General features: G+C 53.2%; 6 protein-coding genes across 6 annotated transcripts in view; 5 read left to right on the top strand and 1 right to left on the bottom strand.

Annotated features, from left to right (window-relative positions):
* Positions 1 to 1066: 1066 nt before the first annotated feature.
* Positions 1067 to 2734, top strand: J4E79_002083 (uncharacterized protein; the record flags this gene model as incomplete). The annotated part of the gene is made up of 1 exon (XM_049350986.1): positions 1067 to 2734. The coding sequence occupies one exon, from the start codon at positions 1067 to 1069 to the stop codon at positions 2732 to 2734; it is 1668 nt and encodes a 555-aa protein (XP_049214825.1).
* Positions 2735 to 4288: 1554 nt separating this feature from the next.
* Positions 4289 to 6059, top strand: J4E79_002082 (uncharacterized protein; the record flags this gene model as incomplete). Its single annotated transcript, XM_049350985.1, has 4 exons — positions 4289 to 4438; positions 4497 to 4865; positions 4916 to 5696; positions 5746 to 6059. 4 exons carry the CDS (start codon positions 4289 to 4291, stop codon positions 6057 to 6059), a joined length of 1614 nt encoding a protein of 537 aa, XP_049214824.1.
* A 263-nt stretch (positions 6060 to 6322) lies between these two features.
* Positions 6323 to 7090, bottom strand: J4E79_002081 (uncharacterized protein; the record flags this gene model as incomplete). The annotated part of the gene is made up of 3 exons (XM_049350984.1): positions 6323 to 6591; positions 6643 to 6978; positions 7030 to 7090. 3 exons carry the CDS (start codon positions 7088 to 7090, stop codon positions 6323 to 6325), a joined length of 666 nt encoding a protein of 221 aa, XP_049214823.1.
* A 2848-nt stretch (positions 7091 to 9938) lies between these two features.
* J4E79_002080 (uncharacterized protein) lies at positions 9939 to 12075 on the top strand (the record flags this gene model as incomplete). The annotated part of the gene is made up of 2 exons (XM_049350983.1): positions 9939 to 10211; positions 10261 to 12075. 2 exons carry the CDS (start codon positions 9939 to 9941, stop codon positions 12073 to 12075), a joined length of 2088 nt encoding a protein of 695 aa, XP_049214822.1.
* Positions 12076 to 12449: 374 nt separating this feature from the next.
* J4E79_002079 (uncharacterized protein) lies at positions 12450 to 13492 on the top strand (the record flags this gene model as incomplete). Its single annotated transcript, XM_049350982.1, has 2 exons — positions 12450 to 12504; positions 12603 to 13492. 2 exons carry the CDS (start codon positions 12450 to 12452, stop codon positions 13490 to 13492), a joined length of 945 nt encoding a protein of 314 aa, XP_049214821.1.
* Positions 13493 to 14945: 1453 nt separating this feature from the next.
* The window catches only part of J4E79_002078 (uncharacterized protein), a gene marked incomplete at both ends in the record, with an annotated part of 29543 nt that continues 21881 nt past the window's right edge, over positions 14946 to 22607 (top strand). The window contains one exon of the mRNA XM_049350981.1: positions 14946 to 22532. Coding sequence (XP_049214820.1) covers positions 14946 to 22532 — 7587 coding nt within the window. The remainder of the gene's footprint in view (positions 22533 to 22607) is intronic.

The following is a 22607-nucleotide window of genomic DNA, read 5'->3' as shown; positions in this document are numbered from 1 at the left end:
TTCTGCAAAGAGAAATCTCCTCTTGTGATCTGTCGGTTGAGTATATCAGAAAGCCGAAAGCCTCTGCTCTCCGTCCAGAAATCTTGGCTTGAACGCTGGGCTGACTGGGGTTGAGAACGCAGTCTAGAAGCTGATCTTTGGGCGCAATGTGTACCTGCCAATGTATCCGCATCACCCGCTACAACACCGTGATCGTCAACATGTTGAGCTTCGCCGTTCCATGATGTCGTCGCAGCATTGTCTTGACCTGTTGAGCTTGGTTTCTGCAATCTACAAATCACATCAGCCATTTTCTGTCGTATGGAAAAAGTAGGATTGACAAACTTGAAGCCGTGCTTTCGACCGCGCCGGTGGCCAAGAAAGTCACACTGCAACGATTTGCGCGTACACCTCCCGCACCGCGTATCTTGCGCCGTCTTGTGGCACTTCATCTTGACCTTGCGACATTGCAAGCAGGCATGTGGTCTTGGAAGAGATCAGTCGCGTAACTGCAGTCAACCCAGAGCGAACTCACGCGGCTTTCGAAGGCTCGCGACTTGGCGCTTCATCAGCCTCTGTCATCGTGAATATGTGTATAATACATTAAGGTCAGATCGGGCTCGAACGGACACACAGTGATAGGTAGCATCTGGATAGTGTGGTGTCAAAACGGGCAAGGTATCGAGGTGTCTTATCGCTATCTTCACACGCTAACCGCTTTGGAAGCCTTCCCGAGGTCCTTTCTGACATGACAACTGCTCCCATCGTTTTCCCTCCACGGCATTCAAGGGGAAAGCTCGACGCCCACTTACAAAGCTCTTGCAGCGATACGAACATCTCGGAACCGCGGACCCCGCACGGCTCTCTCAAACCGGTCTCAGCACTATGCCACGACTTCGGTCCACTTCTATCGTTTGTGCAGATCGCCGGTGTTCTACTATAGATTGAGTCGCCGGCGGTATGGCACGTGCTCTCCTTAGCTTATGCATGCATGCACCATACCATCGCATGGGTTCTTTTCTCGACATCTAGGTAATCCAAGTCCACATCAACTCAACGCACATCAAGATACTTCACAACTAGCAATATGACGCAAATACCACGTTCGAAAGCCAAGACGGCACACGTCAACATGATGACCGACACCATCATAGCAAATTTACCGGCGGACGCACTTCGAAGCGTAATCAGAGTCATCTTGACAACGGAGCCATCAGTCACAAGCATTCTCGAAGAACAGACGCGGATCTATCTCAAGAAAACCGCCACTCAGCCCGTCGATAAGCTGTTCAAATCGACGGCCGAGGGATTTGCCTCAACATCGAACTTCACATGGGCTCAGCAGCGCCTACGTTGCGCCATAGGATGCGGATTGGTTCTCGACAGCTTTCCAATACTCAACAGGATCGTACTCGAATCCGTCGACCTTGTCTACAGACTCACCGTACCTCATTCGACAGAACTCAAGCACGGTTTAGCATCTGTTGACGGTGATATCGTGCAGGCCTTAACTGCGATACAAAAGCAATTATTGTCCGATAATGGCAGTAGAGACCTTAACGAAGAGGAGAGGCCGGCGATGGACTCGCTCTTCGACTCATTGCTGTGGTGTCACCAAGTATGGTTTGACGCTGTGCAGGACTTCCCTTTCGAACGAAGCACTGCAGTTCTGGCGACTATGCTTGGCCGCGAGAGTAGTGTACCAACACTAGCCCACCAGAATGGTCCTTGCCAAAGTCAGATTACTGGACGGAAGACATCAACCTCTATCGAGACTTTCAGAGTTAAGGGTATCGAGCTGCCAAAACTGTTCGCGGGCCTCTGGCAGCTGTCTAGTCCATCGTGGGGTACTGCGTCACAAACACAGATGTTCAAGCAATTTGCAGAATATATTGCAGGTGGCTTTACTGCCTTTGACATGGCTGACCACTATGGCGATGCTGAGGTTATATTTGGACGACTGAGAGCCTCGCTAGCTGACCCTGAGGCCGTTTTCGGTGCCACGAAGTACTGCGTGTTCCACAAGATTACCGTTAAACCCGAAGTTATCCGCGCCAACGTCACAGAGCGGTGCCAGCGTATGAGCACCAACAAGGTCGATCTTCTGCAATTCCATTGGCAAGATTACAACGACCACCAGTACATCGAAGCACTACGACTGTTGCAGCAAGACGAACGAGTTCGACATCTGGGCCTTTGCAACTTCGACACAGCGCGTCTCCAAGAAGTCATTGACAGTAAGATCGATGTCGTTACCAACCAGGTCCAATTTTCCCTTATCGATGCACGCCCACGTTTTGGGATGGGCGAGGTCTGCGCGCGACACAATATCAAACTCCTCACATATGGCACTCTTTGTGGAGGCTTTCTGGCTGAGAAGTGGCTCGGCAAACCTGAGCCACAGCTGTTTGGCCCCGATACAACACCTTCTCAACGGAAATACTTTGAGATGATCCAGACTTGGGGCGACTGGGACCTATTCCAGACGTTACTGCAGACTTTGAAGGCTATCGCGACCAAACACAATGTCTCCATCTCGAACGTCGCGACGAGATGGGTTCTCGACTTCCCATACGTCGGGGCAGTCATCATTGGCGCACGCATGGGTGTTAGTGAACATACGGAGGAGAACCTGAAGACGTATGGATGGAAGCTTGATGAAGAAGATCAGAGGAGCATCGAAGAAGTGCTTGAGAAGAGCAGGAGGGAGGAAGTGTTCAAGGTCATGGGCGATTGCGGAAGTGAATACAGGTAGAAGAGAACTGTTGACTTATTCGCCTGGCTTGTACATTAAACGGTTTTCGAGTAGGTTCCAGAATAGCTGGTAAACCTTCGTCAGCAATATGGTTTGGTTGTGATCACGAGCGCGTCGCGTCATTCCAGCCCCGCCCGTGCGCTCGCCTCATCCATGTGCCAGCTCTGTACGATCTCTCCCTGTAACCCACCACGCGACCGCCTCTGATGCTCATGCCGACCCAGTCCTCTCCTATAGGGACGCCTTGCGGGTTTCGAAATATCAGCAACTGGCATACGCTCGCAAGCGCCTACATCGGCTGCCACGGCTGACATCACCGCCAAACACGCGCATCATGCCCGCACCACGCGCCTATCTGCCATCGCCTCAGCGTCCATCGCCGCACCGTTGCTCCCAATTCTCCACGACCCAGGCTATCGAGCTACTACACACGTGTCACTTCCATGTCCTGGATATGCCGCGAGATACAAACATCGTCGCGCGATTGAGGGCATGGTGGGCTGGTTCACCAGCTCTTAGCATAACGATGGAGACGATGATGGGTACGGTGATCATACTGGTCACATTCATTGGGACTATCTGGAGAGCTGTTCGCAGCCTCTAGTGACGCCGCGACGCTTCAAAAGCTGGAAATATCGATATCGCGACTGTGTTGAGCGCAACAACTCGTCTACGAACATATGCTCGGTGTGCGCTTGAGGCCCTTACACCTACACACACATCCCCGCCAAGGCTCCTAAGAACATCTCGTGATAGTCGATGCGCCGAGTGAAGCACGGGAAACGCATATGTCATGCGTACATCTCACTCCAAAGCTCAAGAGTTTCCTTCCAGACCAACCACCGTGGTATCCGCATGACTGAAGGTCCGCAACCCGGTTCGTATGATCTTGAGTTGAGATTTACAGTTCGGATCCGGACATGCGATCAATGCATCCGTGGACATCCAATCATGCGCGTGAGTTGGTCGTTGCTTGGCCGCTAGCAGAGGCAGTACTGCCGCTGAAATGCCACTCTCATCAGCTCTTGAAGTGTATATTTTGTGCTTGAAACTCACCTAAGCTGTAGAAGCTTATGCCCTGTCCTTCGGGAAGACGTAGCATCTCTCCTTGAACAGTAAAGTAGTCTCCTTCCTTGGCTCCACACAAGATGCGCTCGCCTGGCGGACAAACCACCTCAACCCGCAAGTCGTACAATTGAAAAGAGTCGTCCTTGGCCGATGACATTCTGTTGCCTTTGGAAAGTTGCGTTGCTGTTGTTTTGCACGCCCATCCCGTCTCTTCTTGGATTCTATTGACTCCCCGTTTGGAGAAGGGTGGGGCCACCGGCGTTCTAAGCATGACAGATAGCAGCCGGCATTTCATGACACCCCAGCACGATCGCCGGTTTTCGGGCGCCCTGACCAGCCCCTATCAGAAACTAGAACCCCGCTATCAACGGTTACGGAGTCACTGAATCCCCCGTAGATGCCGAACTGCTAAGTGAGATAAGCTTCCCGCTTCGGCTTGATACTTGTAGGAACCGTTGCGCGCTCCCATGCTGATAGAGCATCATCATGGATCTATCAAAGAAGGATGCTACGCAATTTGCGCAAACTTCTGCGTCAAACTCAGAGGTCGAACATGGAGCCGTCGGTACGACGTATGAGGTCAAACGCGATCTCGGGCGTCGCCATATCAACATGATTGCCATAGCTGGCATGATCGTATGTCGAACCACTTCAAAGCATTCTTGCAGTTTCCATACTCATGCATCAACTTTAGGGTACCGGACTTTTCTTAGCATCCGGCCAGGCCATCGCTACCGCAGGTCCAGTCGGCGCTCTCTTCGGATATCTGTGCATGGGCTTAATTGCATGCGGTGTCGCCCTGTCTGCAGGAGAGATGTCGGCGTTTATGCCTGTCACTGGAGGATTTGTTCGCCATGCCACGAAGTTCGTACAACCTGCACTCGGCATCGCGACCGGATGGAACTTTTGGTACACCATGGCAATTACAGCGCCAGCTGAGCTTGCCGCGGCGGCAACTTTGATCAACTTCTGGGACAACAGCATCAATCCTGCTGTTTGGTACTCGGTGTTCATTGTGATCATTGTGATCATCAACTTCTGCGGGGTGAAGGTCTATGGCGAGGTGAGTCCTGACAAAACCTACTTTTGGCTCATATATCTGACAATCCAAAGAGTGAAGTCTTCTTCGCAGCTCTCAAGATCCTCCTCATCATAGGTCTCATCATCGCCGGCCTAGTCGTAGACCTTGGAGGATCCCCTAGTGGAGATCGAATCGGCTTTCGGTACTGGAAGAACCCCGGTCCTTTCAACGAATACATCGTCCCTGGTAACACGGGCAAGTTCCTCGGGTTCTGGAGCTCCTTGATCTCGGCAGCCTACAGCTACGCGAACATCCAGGTGGTCGCCATCGCTGGCGCTGAGACAATGAATCCAAGAGTTATCATCCCAAACGCTATTCGAATGACGTTCTGGAGAGTACTCATCTTCTATGTTGTCAGCATTTTCATCGTTGGCATGCTTGTACCGTTCAACGACCCGAACCTTGGCATCTCTACTGGTGATGCTCAGCAGAGTCCTTTCGTCATTGCGTTCCAGCGCGCAGGTATCAACGTTCTGCCCTCGATCATCAACGCCATCGTGTGCACTTCGGCCTTCAGCTGTGGCTCTGCATGCGTCTTCCTTGCATCACGTACCCTGTACGGGCTAGCAGAGGACGGACAGGCTCCCCGCGTCTTGCTTCGCACAAACCGATTCGGAACACCATACTTGGCGATCGGAGCTTCGCTCATCTTTATGCCACTTGTCTATCTTAGTCTGGGAAGCAACTCATCGGTCGTGTTCGGATGGTTCGTCAATATTACAACTATTGCTGGACTGATTGGGTGGCTTGTCATTGAGGTTACTTACCTGAGGTTCTTCTACGCATTGAAAGTCCAAGGCATCAGTCGAGACCGTAAGTTCACCCCCTCTGTTTCTGCCGAAGATTATGCTGATACTATCAGGTCTCGCATACAAGAGCCCCTTACAGCCATACCTCGCCTGGGTCACCGGCGGCGCGCTCGTCCTCGTCATCTTGTTCTCAGGCTACAGCGTATTCTTCCCAGGTCGTTGGAGCGTGGGCACCTTTCTCACGTATTACGTCGATATAGCCATCTTCATCTTCCTGTGGGTTGCTGGGTTCTGCTACGCGAGGTCAGGCATCATTGCTTTGCAAGATGTTGACTTGTCGGAGATTGCGGATGTTGACCATGACAAGGCGGAGATTTTGGCTTCAGTGGAACAAAATCTCTCGTGGTGGAGAAAGTGGGTTATATAGTTTACGGCGGAAATTCGTAATGTCTACAATGAGAACGTGCATGTTGTCCAGAAACCCAGGCCCCGATGATTTTTATGAGAGTGGCACATGATTAACATACACAGTAGCAAAGGGCAAACAAGATCGGGGAACTGCAACAATATGTGCAGAATTCATGCTATAGGTATATACATAGAAGTAGAATGAAGCACATCAAGCTTCAACGTGATTGCGAGAAGACGATCCTAGCGCCCAATCCATCGCATATCCAGATCTACCTACGTCTAGTAGGTGGCGACCTTGGGACCGGGAACAGTGTAGGAGTTGAAGTTGGCGTAGATGTTCGCGGTGTAGCCGGAGTCGGTGCTCTTGACATGGCCGGGGATCTTGGTAGTGGGAGAGGGCTTTCCGCTGCCTCCTCCAGTGACCTTGATCTGAGCGCAGGAGATGTAGAACTGGGGCGGGCTGCCGGGGTTGTGGATACCGAGCTGCTCGATGCGGAGGAGGTACTCTCCAGCGGCGATCTGGGAGGGGATGGTGGTGGAGTAGGTAGCTAAGAAAGTGTTAGATACATTCCAGTGCGAGATTGGAGTTTGTGACTTACCACTCATGTCCCACTTGGCCTGGCCTCCGGAGAAGGTGGGTCCAATCTCCTTGATCTTGAACCAGTCGGTGGAGCCGTCTGCGGCGGCGGCAGAGTCGACCTTGGTCATGTAGAAGGTAACGGGACCTTGGTGGTAGACAGCCTGGTCGGCGGTGAAGGAGACGGTGGAGCCAGCAGCGACCGAGACAGTGGTGGTGCCGCTGCCCGAGTTACCGCCAGCGTTGCATCGCAAGTTCTTGTCCGCAAGGTCGGTGACGGGGCTGTTGTTGGGAACGGGCCTGATGTTCTGGAAGTTGGCACCCTTCACACCGTTGGCTGTGAGCTGTTGGAAGATGTCTTGTACCTGTTAGTATATGCTGGTGCAGAATGAGTGGTGAAGTGCCATACAGTGACCCGAGGCAACGTTGGCAAAGGCCGCAACGGCGGTGGCAATAGCAACACACTTCATGATGTGAGATTGGTAAATGAGAGACTGATGAGGATAGCGAATGAACTCGAAGGTGCTGATGATCTTGGTAGAGAATACGAGAGTAAAGTCCCCGGTTCTTATATATGTTCTTCCTCACAGATACCACGCCTCGAATGGATACCACTCCATATTGCAGCACGCAGGACATGACCAGAGAGGGTAAACGTCAAGCCATGATTGGCCCAAGCATGAAACTCGAAATGAAGAAACGTCACAGGACAGGCACGATGGGTACTGCAAGGCGGCAAAGAACCCGGGACGTGAGGTGGAGTGTGGATACTCATTGCCGGTGGCAGTTCGTAGAATTTTCCTTCTGGAACGACCTTGTGACAGCCTTCGACGAGGCGAACAAGTGATGGTATGGCAGGTAATATCGCGAGTATGGGGGCTTGACATGCAGGACTGCAGGTCATTGGTCATGCATGCACGAAATGTGCATACCCGACGAATAGGAAAAGCGCATGTGCCGGCGACGGTGGGTTCTATCCGTCGGAGCTAGAGACTGGCGCATTTGCTGGAACTGTACAACACTGGACGCCTAGGATAGATTAATATCTGGGGTAATATGTTTTTAATCACCATGGACCAAGCTAGGGCGGAACTTGAGGCGATGTGAAGAAAAAGGAAACAAGACCGATCCACAATGTCCGCCCAAACTGGTTGTCGCACATGTACACCAGTGTACTACGGCAAAATATGAGTCTTGTCTGAACTTCTGAGGTGTTGTTGTTTGTGCGAACGACTCGCAACGGCGTAGATGTTTCATGCCGAGTCATGCAATCGACGCAACCGGATGCCGAACGACAAACGAGGTGATGATTGCCACAACCTCTATCGCTTGAAACAGGCACCTGAGAACTTGTATATTAATCTTGCTGAAAGGTTTTTTGTGCAAGGTCTTGCATATGCAGGCGCCATCGTCTCGTCGAGGTCGATCGAGCAATCGATGTGGCGGGTGGCTGGTCAATTTCCCATCTCTTGTCGCGAACTTGGACAAAAGCAACTCTGGAAATCAAAGGGTTGCTCGTTTGCCCTGTGGATCTGGAGTAAGGCCCGCTCTTCCTGTGCCAGGTTGGCAACGTAGATCTTGTAGGCTCGCGCTTAAATTTAAAGTCTTATTGCAAGAGACTTTAGGTGTGTACGTTAGTAAGTTAGTAAGTTAATAATAGTAGTTTACTAAGGTTTATTAAAATAGTTATCTCTATATTTAACTATAGTAGCTAAAATAACTTTATAATAAATACGTAATAAGTTAATTTAATAAGTCTTATAATAGCTTATACTACTTATAAAACTAAAGTTAAAGCTTAAAATACTTATAAAAAAGTACCTTCTACTATTTTCTTTTTTTCTTTATTATAATTATAAGTAATTAAGACTTTTAAGACTCTCTTTATAATTAATAGTAAATTTAGTATTTTATTATCTTTTTAGTAGAAATAAATACGCTTAGCTCTCTAAATTCTACTTAATTACTTTAAAGTAAACTTATTAGCTATACTAACGCTTTAATAAAAGCTATTTTTAATATTAAAATTATTAGTAAATAAATATATAACTACTTTAAGCTTATAAGTAAAGTAAAAATAAGTATACTACTACTATAAAACTTTAGTAATAGTATATAACTTATTTAAGTATATAAGTACGCGCTAACGTTATAGCTCTAGCTCTAGGCTAAATGTATTAAGTAGATAAGATTTATACACTTAAGGTCTTACTTAAGAAGCTAGGCTTAAGACTATAGCTTATACCTTATAAAAAGCTAATTTTAAAAGACCTATATAAATATAAAAAAAAGATAGTAAATTAAATTATTACTAGCTTTAGCTTATAGTACGCGTAAAAGTAAAACTAGTAAAAATAGTAGTAATAAAGCTTTATAATAAGATTAAGTTAGTAGCTTTTATAGTACTTTTTTATTTAAGTAGGTAGTAGCGTTATAAGATTATAAAATAGAAAAAACTGCTTCTAGACTAGCGCCTTAGCAAATAGAACATAGATTACGTTAATATATTAAGGTGGCAACGTAGATGTGAGTTCTCTAAGAGTGGGTTCCAAGGTTCGCTATCGCACACTCTCTGTTCCTTCCGTTGCGAGAACAGCAGATCCCCAGCATTTTGATCTTCGTGATTCTGAAGAGATCGCAGGTGATGGCGCGTCACCAGAGCAGTCAAGCAGGCGCGTTTGGTGAGGCCCAGCCCCCTGCGAACATCACTCTGTCGCCCAAGCCAGGTACGAAATCTCGCTGCGCCGTACAGACTATGTCAAAAGCACTGGAATGGGATGTGTACCCCTATGTATCAAGCAAGGTAACGCATCAGCTTCGAAATATCTTGGAGATACGCGCCTGTGGTTCCTAGGTTTACCTGGCTTCCGCGACAGCGCTAGATGCCTTGGTAGAGCTTCATTCAACATACTTGCCTGGAATGTCGTTATCGGACCAAGTAAAGTCGCATGAGGCCCGGGTCGCACAGCTGGAGACTATTTGCTTGAAGCTTGCCACGTTGAGTGGGAGCATGGGGGCAACCTTCCTGCTTCCAAAGCTGGAAGGTTGGGACCTCGGGAAGCGGGGTACGACACGTGATCCCGTTACACGTCGCGTCGCCATCGACACACGCCTAGTACTGACACGGAAAGTCCATGCGAAAACTGTAAGAAGATACGCCAGATCCACAGTCTTATCACATCGGATGTCGTGTTAGGGCAACAGCGTTGGGCGGCAGTTCGAGCGTTATAATCCATCCCTCCAGAGTCAACCTCTTCCACTGTCCGTCTTTCATCTCTTCATCAGTTCGGTGTTTTCCCAATTGTACATCTCAAGAAAATGTCTGCAGAGCTCGCCACTGATCCTAGTCCGCGGAGCGAGAAATCGGTATCTGCCCATCCATTCTCCCCGCTATCGGCATCAGAACTTCAAGATGCTGCGGCAATCATCAAAGCTTCATGGCCAGCGCACACAGACCTGCACTTCAAGGTCGTGACGCTGCAGGAACCACCAAAAGTCGAGGCACTGAAATATCTGGAGGCTGAACATAGCGGCAAGCCACTTCCATCAATCGCGAGAAAAGCTTTTGTCAATTACTACATCCGGAACACTGTATGTGCAAAGAGGTTGGAAATATGATTCGCGGCTAATCAGTCGGCAGAACAAATTTCACGAGGCGGTTGTGGACTTGACCTCACGTCGCGTAGATCGCAACGTCCTTCTAGGGCCCTTTGTCCATGCCAACGCGGATGGCGATGAAATCGTCGCTATCGAGAAACTTGTCCTGACCGATGAGAAAGTACAAGCGGAGATTGCCAAGCTCGAGCTCCCCCAAGGCACAGTAGTAATCAGCGACCCATGGATCTACGGGTCCGACGGCGTTGGAGACGAAGATAGGCTGTGGCAATGCTTCCTATACCTCAGGGACCCGATGAACTCATCAGAAGCCGACTCCAACCACTACGCAATGCCGCTACCTATCTCGCCCGTGGTGAGCACAGAGAAGATGGAGGTCATTCGCGTTGATATACTACCGACTGGTGCAGACAACACCATCAAGCCGGTTGAAAAGTACAAGATCCAACCGCCCAACGAGTACATACCCGAGGCCCAACAACTGCGGACCGATCTTAAGCCGCTTAACGTTGTCCAGCCAGAAGGTGCTAGCTTCCAAGTCGAACAGCAAGGCACATCAAATGTCATCTCATGGCAGAGATGGAACTTCCGCGTTGGTTTCAACCAGCGTGAAGGTATGGTACTGTACGATGTCCGTTACGACAACCGCAGCTTGTTCTACCGAATGAGCTTGTCGGATATGAACATTCCCTATGCGGACCCCCGCCATCCCTACCACAAGAAGAGCGCGTTCGACTTGGGCGATGTTGGTGCTGGTATCATGGCGAACAACCTCAAGCTGGGCTGCGATTGTCTGGGTTCTATCTACTATCTCTCAGCCGTACTCGCCGACAACCACGGTGGGTCTGTGGAGATGCCCAACGTTGTATGCGTCCACGAGCAAGATGCTGGAATCGGTTTCAAGCACACCAACTACCGCACCGGTCGCGCTGTTGTCGCTCGAAACCGGGAGTTGGTGCTCCAGAGCATCATTACCGTAGCCAACTACGAGTACATCCTAGCCTTCATCTTCAACCAGGCCGGAGAAGTCGATTACGAAATCAGGGCTACCGGCATCCTGAGCACGCAGCCTATCGACGAAGGTGTCGAGGTGCCCTTCGGTACAGTCGTGCACCCCGGTGTACTTGCCGTCCATCATCAACATATATTCTCATTGCGCGTCGACCCTATGATAGACGGGTATGACAACAGACTCGTGTACGACGAGGCGTTCCCGATGCCGCGCTCAGACTTCAACCCCCACGGTACTGGCTACTACGTTCAAGAGACGGTTGTAGACAAGTCTGGCGGCTACGACATCGCATACGAGAACAACCGCACCTTCAAGATCCAAAACCCGAACGTGCCAAATCCCATCAACGGAAAGCCAGTCGCATACAAGATCCAAGCGCCGCCGTTCCAAAAGATCCTTTCCGACAAGGACTCTTTCAACTACAAGCGCGCCGAATTCTCCGACCACAACATCTACGTCGTCAAGCACAAGGACGGCGAGTTGTACGCTGGCGGTACCTACACCAACCAGAGTCGTGGTGGAACGGGAGTGCGGAGTTGGGCGGAGAGGAACGACAACGTCAAAGACACGGACTTTGTCGTCTACATCCAAGCGGGCATCAACCACGTGCCTCGTATTGAGGACTTCCCCGTTATGCCTTGCGAGATCATCAAGATCCATATGAAGCCAGTCAACTTCTTCGATAAGAACCCTGCGCTAGACGTACCGCCGAGTGAGCAGGCGTTCAACAAGAGCAGTTTGTTGAGCGAGCAGCACCAGCAGCCGAGTGTTACTGCGACGATTGGTGAGGATGGTACGTGTTGTACGCCGTCGGCGGCAAAACTATAGGGTTGTAGTTTTCATGAATTGAACACCATCACGAATTTTTGCGAAAATTAATTGTGAGGTATCATGTGATCGTCCAAAGCCAAGATTGACATCGATGCAAAGCTACGAGCATGAAAAAGGATGTGAATATAGTAAGATGCGTTGAAATTGTGGACGAACCGTGTCTAACCTTGGAAGGGAAGAGTTGGTCGTGTGCCTGCTCAGCAGGTAAGACGCGCCAAGCCTAGAGTCGCGCTAGTGACGGTCCAAAGCTCATGCCTCGCGGAACCTTCGAAGCCTCAAAGAAACACTCACTCGATCTCCTGCGATATCCCGACCCTCTTTCACCGCGTATCTTCCAGCGATCTCTTCATCGATATCGAGTCTGCATAGCGATGGCGCCCAACGACAAAGCGGGCAGAGTTGTTTTCATCGGCAACATTCCCTACGGTATGCGACTACTCACCCTGGAGCCTACATTGACGCCAGATCTTCCCAATCTGCGTCTTTAACACCGCTGTATTCCTAAACCGAGCTAACAAACCCAGGCGGCACTGAAGAGCTCATCATCGAAACCCTCGGGCGCGTCGGACAGGTGCTCAACTTTCGCTTGGTGTACGACAAGGAAACCGGGCGCCCCAAGGGCTTTGGGTTCGCAGAGTTCGCCGACGCTGACGCCGCAGCCTCCGCCGTGCGCAACCTCAACGACTACGATTTGATGGGCAGGAAGCTGAGGGTCGACTGGTCCAACGAGAGCGGCTCCGGCGACAACGCGCCTTCCAACCGCGACCAGACTACACAACCAGCCATGAACGGCCAACAACCAGCAGCACCAGCACCGGCGCAACCGTCGAGCGCGCTGGGCCCTCTCCCACCAGGCGTCGAGTTGCCGCCCAGTCTCACCTGCCCCGATGCCATCTCGCGCACGCTCTCCACGCTGCCCCCCGACCAGCTCCTCGACATCCTCTCACAGATGAAAGGCCTCGTCATGACGGATCCTGCCAAGGCGACAGAGCTGCTGCGACAAGCGCCCCAGCTGGCCTACGCCATCTTTCAGTCGCTACTGCTCCTCCAGCTGGTCGACCCACAAATCCTGACCTCGCTTGTGGAGACATCGGCCGCGCCTGCCCCAGTTGCGCAGGCTCCACCTGTTCAGCAAGTACAGCAGCCACCACCGCAAGTTGCGCGACCGCCTGTGAACTACCCCGGATACCCACCACAAGTCGCGCCTACACCTCCCCAACCTCAAGCTCCCGTCGCACAGCCGTACGCGCAGCCTCCACAGCAACAGCAACCACAAGCACCTGGAATGGACCAGCAGGCGCTCTACGCACAGGTCATGGCTCTGTCGCAGCAGCAGATTGACCAGCTAGCACCAGAGCACCGCGCGCAAATCCTGCAAATACGGCAGATGTTGATGGCTGGTGGGCGGCCCTAGTTACGCCGAGACTTCCAGCAGCATTATAAGAAGCGGAAAGTTTGCCTTGGTCTTGCTATGAAAGACCGCTTGTTCCACGAGCGGGGTGCGGAGGTCCTTTGGTGCATACTACGCGACGTAGGACAGAGCACAACACAACCTGATCTCATCGCACGGATCTTACTGGAAATCATGGAATACCCCGATCGCTCTTTAAGGGCGCAGTGCTTGAAAGAAGCGATGTTCACATATGGCTTGTACAGCATGAACACTCTCCCAGAAGAAAGCGAGACCTGGGAAATGATGAGTCGTAATCTGGATGGAGCATCAGACTCTGGATTCGAATCGGATGACTCAGGCTATGCAGATGGTGATGGATTGGACGTGCAGAAACGTGAAGGAACATGTGGAGTGTAATGAGTGGCTCCTCAGAAGGGCTGCACAGCACAGTCGCGAATAGATGCACACAGGTCGCACAAGCCTGATTAATGCAAAAATGGATTCAATGTCACACGCGCGCCTTGTTTTTGTTGTAATCCTTGTCGATGCGACTGGGTGATGTTTGACTATCAACGATCGGGTTTAAAGATTTCGGCGGCCTAACCAACATTGAACATGCAAGATAACTACACTGATGGCCTCGGAAATCTCCGCGCGCCTTGACTGTGTCGGATGAAGGTCGTGGGAGGAGCTCGCAACACGCAGCAAGAGCTACTACTAGCTACCAGAACCACAAGCCTAGATTTCCGCGCCCCAGGCTGCACAGTTCACTTTGATCAACATGTTCTCGATGACAGCGAGAACAGCCCCGGAAGAAGCCCCGGTAAAGATCCGCAGAAGAAGCGTTTGCCATCGGGCAGCTATTGGCCCAGCCTCGCCTCCATCCCGTGTGGATCGAGCTAACCCTTGCCGCCAACTCACTCGGTTGCTGGGGCTTACGTCCCAAGCCGAGCACTTCAGCTGCTCTGCACCACACCAATCTTTGCGATTAGTACCGCGAGAGGCTGCTTTGGTTGTCCTTGGGCATTGCGCGCATACTTTCCTAGCCATTCTGCATCGGAAACCTGTACTATATCATCACGACATGACGATTTGAACGATTCTCTCTCACTTGCGACTGTCTGCAGCGATATACCCAGCATATCCCACCAAGAGACTCATCTCATTTGCGCCCGACCCATTGCCAGCACCACTTTGTAATAACAACGCATCCGCGCCCCCGCGATCCTGACTGCAGTCCTGCGCCATCATGTGGAGCAGATTGACCGGTAGCTCTGCTGCCTCCAACAGCAACAAGGACGAGGAAAGTCGCCGCCGCCGTACTAGCGACTCCACGCGTTCCAAGCGCGACCCAGACGCCCGCTCCGTCGTGTCATCCTCGACGACGCGCAAGCCATCGACATCGACCTCATCTAAACGTGACACTGCGCCTTCCGCGTCCTCGATTGCCTCCTTCACGACTGCCTTCGACGAGATGCCGCGCTCACGGGCCACAACAAACAACACGAGCGGTCCCTACGACGACGACAACATGCGTCGCGACGATCGCCGCAGCAGCTATGCCGAGTCGTCCAGCTCGACACTGCGCGACGACAAGGACCGCAAGACGGGCAAGGCCAAGGACAAGAAGCTCGAGAAGCGCCGCTCGACGCGCTCAGTGCGGTCCGGCAGCACGTCGCAAACTGGCGCCGGCTACAGGGGCGAGATTGTTGACAGTCCCAAGTCGGTCCAGCGCAGCTTCAGCGGCCAGATTGGCAGCGACGGCTTCTCGCAGTTCCCAGGACAGGCAGGAGCGCCCATGATGTCGGGCGCTCTGCCAGTAGGAAGCCACCCACCACACCACGACGACATGGACGATCACGTGCAGAGCCAGTTCCCCGGCCAGGACCCTCTGCGATACACCTCGAGCGCGCTCCCTGGCGGCCATCCATTCGGAGCGGCTGCCGACTTCTACAACGACCAGGGCCAGTCAGTGCACCAACAGCCTGGCGTGAGGCCCCAGCCGCCCTCTGTCATCATAGGACAGGATACCCCCCATCTCATGTCTGCCTCCGCGCAGCCCAACCCGGTTGCCGACACCGGATCGGGCGCCGCTGCAGACTTCTACGGGCCCAGCACAAATGGCTCTTCATCCAGGCCTCCACGACCATCGAGCTCGTCCATGCCCGGTGCCTTCGTCGACGACACCCCGACGCCCCAGAAACCACCGCGACCCGCATCTTCGTCGAGACCCAACAAGTCGAGCACCTTCGGCCCAGCTGCTACTGCGGCCGGCGGAGCTGCCATGGGATATGCCATGGGCCACAGCTCCTCTAATCACGAACACACCACGAGCTACAGCTCATCGAATGTTCGCCCTTCTACATCATACTCTTCTTATACTAATAATACCCCCCCGGCTGCTCCGGCTTCCACGTACAACATGTACGGCCCGGGATCTAATGCTTCTAATACCGCTGCCAACGACGGCAGCTACCTCCCACCCTATGCTGCAGCCGCCGCCTACGGCGTGGAAGGCGCGCCTCCTCCAAAGCCACCTCGGCCAGCCAAGCCAGAAAAGCACTCGTCTGGCAGCATGGCTGGACTGTACGCTGCTGGCGCCGCAGGACTGGCGGCTTATGGCTTAAACCAACATAATTCACATTCACACACCCACTCCAACACCCACACACACTCGCATAGCACACACCATCACCCGTCGGCGCACGGCCCGAACGGACATCATCAGAATGGCCTTACGCCCAGTCCATACATCTCAGGCGGCATGGCTCACCAGCATCAGCACACTGGGCCTGTTTCCAAGTTTGTCGACTGGTGGAAAGACTACGAGGATGTGCAGAAGATGGAAGAGTACACCGAGTACATTGGAGTTTGCAAGGGTTGCTTTGACCCTCGCTCTTCCGTTCTGGACGCCCCGCGGAAGCACCACTACTACAAACGGCGATCCAATGAGTTCATGCGACCCACTGGTGGCATTGAGAAGCAATCTCGATACTCGCTCAAGGAGAAGAAGTCTTGGGGCTCAATCTCTTCGGGTGAGGAGCGTCGCAAGAACAAGAGCAGCGCCGCGGGCTGGGTAGCTGCAGGCCTGGGCGGCATTGGCCTTGCCAAGGCTGGAAAGGCTGTCTTCAGCGCGGGCCGCGACGACTTTGACGACACATACAGCATCAAGTCTGGTCGGTCGAGGGTCTCACGACACAGCCGCAGCAGATCAGGGGATCGCAAGAGTTACAGCTATGGCAGCTCTGGCATCCGCCACCGGAGCAATTCCGCCGACCGCATTTCCGTGATGTCCGTGGGCGTTACGAGCGACAAGAAGGACCGTAAGGATCACAAGGTTGTTCGCCGTCAGTCTCGGTCGCGCCGTTCTCGATCAAGCTCAACTTCAAGCTCCAACTCAGGACGCGGCAAGACAGGCCTGATCGGCACTGCCATTGGTGCAGGTCTTGCAGGAGTCGCCCTTGGAGCGGCCACAAAGAAGAAGCAGCACAGTCGATCCAGGTCCCCGAAGAGGGTTCAAGTGGTTCATCACCGCAGAGACAGCAGTGACGATGAGCGTCGTAGGAGAAGATCGCATTCACTCCGACACAAAGCATCTCGAAGCTCAACATCCGGAGCCTCTGTCATCGAAATTGGCCAGAATCACGAGTCCCAGGGTGGCTTCCTTGGAGGCTTCTTCTCTGCACCTCCACCAAAGGAGAAGCGAGTGAAGACAGCCAATAGCCTGAAGAAAAAGAAGAAGGGCTTCTTCAGCTTCAGCAATGCTTCAACATCCTCATCCGACTCCGAGATGGCATTCGGCACCGGCTACGTAAGGAGGACGCGGAGACGATCATCGCCGAAGAGACGAAACTCGGATGAGCGACTGAAAGCTTCGCTACTTGGTCTTGGCGCTACGGCTGCTGCTATCACAGCCGCGAAGGCCGGCAAGGGCAAACGCCACAACGAGATCGTTGCTGTTAAGGAGAACCGTCTTGGTCGCAAGACAAGTCAAACTTCGCGGCCCGCCTCACGTTACGGGGACGACGAGTGGGAGGACTTGCCAGACGATGGTACTTCCGACTCCTCGAGTGATGGCGGTCTCGTATACGGCGATTATTCCCTGAAGAAGACCAAGAGCAACGAGTCTATCGGATCCAACCACTCAGGTACGAACAAATGGGGCTGGCGATGGGGCTTTGGCAAGAAGAGAAGGTCTTCCAACAACCTCTACGACAACATCGCTAGTACATCGCTCATTGGGCCTGCCGCAGCTGGCGCAGCAGGTGCCTTGACCGGCGCAGCTGTTGGAGCTGCCCATGGACACCACGACAGCGAGTCTAGCAGCGCTCAAACATTGCAGTCGGTCTATCCTGTTGCACCCCATGACCCCAATGCGTCGTTCGATGCACGCCGTACAAGCTCTATCGTCACCAATCAGCCTATTGTCACCTCAGGACCTGGTCCCATCCCCATTCAACACCCTCAGCCAGTGCAGCAAGTCCCCGGCGCCATCTACTCAACACAGGCACCATCACAATCTGGGTACACCACAGCAGGTCCTTCAGACTTCCCACCAGCACCTTTCCCACCTCCTTATCCCACGCAGTCTCAAGTTCAGAACATTATCATCCAAAGTCCTCAGCATCCTCAATTCCGTCGGGCAAACTCTTCTCCCATCCAAAGCTCCTCATGGAGGCGAGATGCCTCTATTGCTGGACTTGCAGCGACTGCCGGATTTGCAGCAGTTTCTGCGATGAAACACCCCGACCGACCTCCGAGCCGACCGCCGTCCGCGTCTAGCAATGTTCGCTTCAACTTGACACAAGAGCAGGCCGAGAAGGACCTCCGTGAGCGACGCAAGGAGCAGGAGCGACTGGACGAGGAGGCCGAGCGTCGCCGAGAACAACAGAGACGCGAGGACGAGGCGCGCCGAGAAGAGGAAGACCGAGTGCGTCGAGAACAGCTGCGACAAGAGGAAGAGGCCCGGCGAGCGGCACTTGCGCTCCGTGAGGAAGAGGATCGCCTGCGCAAAGAACGGCAGCTGCAAGAGGATGAGGCTCGACGGATTGAAGAAGACCGCCGGCAGACATTGCTCCGTTTGGAGGAAACGACACGCCAAGAAGAAGCGCGACGCCGAGACGAAGACGAGCGACGTCGCCTGGAGTTGCAACGGCAGCAGGAGGAGGCTCGCAAGTTCATGGACATCGAACGATTGGCGAGGCTCGAGAACGAACGCCGTCGCGAACAGCAAGAGGTCCAGGCACGCCTCGCTCGGGAAGCCGAAGACCGCGAACGTCATCAACGAATGTCCGAAATGGAGCGTCAGCGTCAGCTCGCCATCGAGGCTGCGGAGGCTGAGCGCAAACGGAGAGAGCGCCGTGAATCTCAACAACAAGAAGCTGAGCGCATCGATGCCGCGAGACGCGAAGCTGAGATTCAAGAGGACATGGAGCGCCGACGCAGGGAACGCGAAGCTCAGGACTACACCGACCGATACGAGAGCGACCGAGCTCGTAAGCTTGAACAGCAGCCAACAGGAGATTCAATGGCTTCGACTGCCACCGTTGTACAACGCAAGGAGCAGGAGCTGCAAGACCGCGAACGCGAGGCTTTCAAGTCTGACAAGAAGTCTTCCGTTGCTGGCGCAGTAGCTGCTGGTGCTGCAGCAGCAATCGCAACTGCTGCGATCAAGGACTACAAGGACAACAAGGACAAGGAGAAGGAGAGGGAGCGCGAGAAGAAGCGCGACAGCAAGTCTTCGTCTTCAACGAAGAGCAGCAAGAGCGAATCCTCCTCATGGAAGCGCAGCAAGAACGATTCTTCTTCGTCCAAGAGCAGCAAGAGTGAATCTTCATCCTCGAAGAGCAGCAAGAAGCGGGAGCCAACCAGTGTCAAGACTATCGAGCCCAGCAAAGTCAAGCAGGACATTTTTGACGAGGACATCTTCAACCCCGATATGTTTAAGCAGAAGGACAATTCACGCCAGGAAGCTCGCGAAGTCCTTCAAGATTGGGAACAAAGGTACTATGCAAAGCCAGTATCTCAAGCTGAATTCTTCGCACCGGAAGAGCTCTTGGCCAACGACAACCTGCCCAAGGTCCGCCCAGTAGACCCGAACGAGGGCGCTCCAGATCTACCCATCTACCAATCCTGGGAAGACTATCCTGTCAGCCAGCCCAAGCTCCCTCCTTATCCTCCGTCGTACGCATTCACTGCCACCAGAAATGGTCGGTCCTCTCAACCCCAACCGCTACCTCAAGTTCCATCGCTGAACCTCATCTTGCCTACTCCTCCCGGTAGTCGCACACCTTCTGTGCGCAGTGCATCTGCCCCTCCATCACCAGCAATGGAGCCTATCAGGGAGACTAGAGAGACCAGACGCGAGCCAAGAGATGACGAATCGAACCGAGCAAGATCTAGGGTAAGCTGGGGCGAGAACCAGTTCCACCACTTTGACGTCCCTACTCCGGAGTCCTACCGCGAACAATTCGTCTCAGATGGCGATCTCAGGTCGCGTGAAGCCACGGTCGAGCGCGAGCCGCCCAAGCCCGAACAGACGACGTCCACCTACACACCCTACCGCCCCGAGATGTCCAGAGTCCCCGAGAGTAAGGAGTCTGCACCAAGCACGCAATACATTCGGGACGAGAAGGACTCCAGTTGGGACAGTGTCGTGGATGCTGCTTCCAAGAAGAGCAACAAGAAGGAGAAGAAGTCAGCAGCAGCGGCAGCAGCTGCAGCACTAACGACTGCAGCGGTTCTTTCCCGAGATCAACGAGATCAAGAGGACGAGCGTAGCTACAGACGCGACAATCCAACTGCATCTGCCCTGAGCAACCCGACTGCATCAAACCTCAGCAGTGCGACTTCCTACGATTTCAGCGATCCAACTGCGTCTACCGTCAGCACTGTTGTCAGCAATGCCACTGCAGCTGGATTCAGCAATCCTACCGCGTCTTCCCTCAGCAACCCGTTCTCTGATGGAAACAGGGCCCCTTCAACTATCGCTCCATCGATCATCTCAGCTGCGCCATCTTCCACAGTCACTCCTTCCATCATCTCAGCTGTGCCATCTACGAGCAGCGTTCAGACGGCATACTGGCAGCCTGAGTCAGAGCGCGACGCGTGGAGGACGCCCCAACAGAGTACAGTGGGACCTGGCTTTGTTGAAGGCGAGATTCCTACACCGCCAGTGTCTATGCACATGCCCGGCGGCTGGGACGACATACCGGACCCTGAGGTACTCGCAGAGGAGCCGCCGGCATCGTCCGCGAAGAAGGACACAAAGGGTAAGAACAAGGCTAACGATACTGACGAAGTTATAGCTATGCAGAATGTTTCTCGACGTGGAGAGCCAACACCTGCAGTGAAAGAGAGGGAAGCGGAGCCAGAGGTCAAGCTCAGCAAGAAGGAGAAGAAGGACAAGAAGAAGAAGTCCAAGTCATCGAAGCGAGCCAGTGTGGACACTTGGGAGATGAGTGATCCCAGTCCGCCATCAAGCCCGATAATGGACCGCGATCCCAGGGACATCGAGCCCTCCCGAGATCCCAGGGATATTGAGCCTTCTCGATCTGCTGAAACCTCACGATTCGCCGACTCTTCTCGCTCCACTGAGCCTTCTCGATCGGCCGAACCACCACGTCTAGGAGAAGCATTCCAAGAGTCCCCCAGTCCTCCGAAGAAGCCCGCGCGACAAGGTGAGAGCAGCGGCAGTAAAGCCTCCACCGCTGCCATGGCCGGTGGTTTCGCTGCTCTAATGGGCATGACTATGAACCAGGATCAAAACAGAATGGCCTCAGATGCCGAGCGTGCCAGGAAGGATCTTGAGTCCACAGAGAAGCACCATTCACGCGACTCTCCTGTATCTCCACCGAATGGCGCACGTGCACTCGAACGAAATGAGAAGAATGTGACCATCCCAAGCTACGCATTCGAGGGTGTTGAGGAGCTGGCCGATAAGACACCCAGGCCGAAAGTCCAGAAAAGACACAGTAGCGGCAAATGGTCACCTAGCATCAGTTCTCCTCTCAGGACCGAGACGACGTATGACGACTACATAAACGCCCGCACCATTCCCGATCCTTCCAGATATCAAACGATGGTCGAGGCCCCAAAGGTTCCCACCGCAGCGCCGTTCACGATGGCGCATGATCCAGTCACCGCTCGTAACGTAACCGACTCTGGGTACTATGCTCCCGACGACGTGCCGAGCCGGGCGGGCAACGATAAAGAATCAAATGGATTCTATCCCGCAGACTTCAACGAGGAGGCAAAGGACAGGCACTCACGAAACGATCGCGACCAGGATGTCGATGACAGATACGATGATGACTTCGACGACAGACCACGCAGGTACGATGATGACGATGTGGGCTCAATCGCTTCTCTGAGCTACAAGTACGACGACCCCGATCGCGAGGAGAGACGCCGCAGACGTCGCGAAGCCAAGTCCGAGACACGTGAGAAAAGCCACGACCGCGGTTACGATCTTGAAGAGGGTGGAGAACGGAGGCGAAGACATCGCCATCATGAGGCTGATGAGGGCGCTGACGACTGGGACACGAAATCCGCCATCTCCGAGACTGGCGAGCGACGACGCAAGCACAGGAGAAGGGATGGCGACAGAGACGCATCACCCGAGACCAAGACTAGATCACGCTCCACAGCAGCTTCCGAACTCGGCGACTACGATGACGATCGCAAGTCCTCCCGGAGACGATCCAAACGAGATGATGACATGGTTTCCGTCGTATCCTCAATCCCAGATCTAGACGAGGATCGCAGTTCAAGGAGGGAGAAGGAGAAACGTCCAAGTGGCTTCCTGGGCCTTTTCGGCAGCAAGTCGAGGGAGAACTTGAAAGAAGCTTCAAGCAAGTCCTCGAAATCTAAGGACGACGACGATGAAGAGCGCAAACATCGTAGACGGAAGCATCGGTCGGATCGCGGTTCTACCTACGGCGGCTCAGACGATGATGACATGCGCTCCACGATCTCGACCAGTAGTCGACGCGAAAAGAGGAGCAGCCGCAGTCGTAGCGAGAGAGGAGACGGAGACAGGACGGATGCTTATGATGACAAGGTACATCGCTCTTCTCATGTGCGATAGCACCGTTGTTCGCAATGTATTTAGAATGAATGTTGATGTCGTGTTTAT

Source organism: Alternaria viburni (genome assembly GCF_023758015.1).
Source record: "Alternaria viburni strain BMP 2772 chromosome Unknown scaffold_3, whole genome shotgun sequence".
Classification (NCBI taxonomy): Eukaryota; Fungi; Ascomycota; class Dothideomycetes; order Pleosporales; family Pleosporaceae; genus Alternaria; species Alternaria viburni.
The sequence above is the reverse complement of the archived record's forward strand: the minus strand, read 5'-3'. Positions and strand labels throughout refer to the sequence as shown.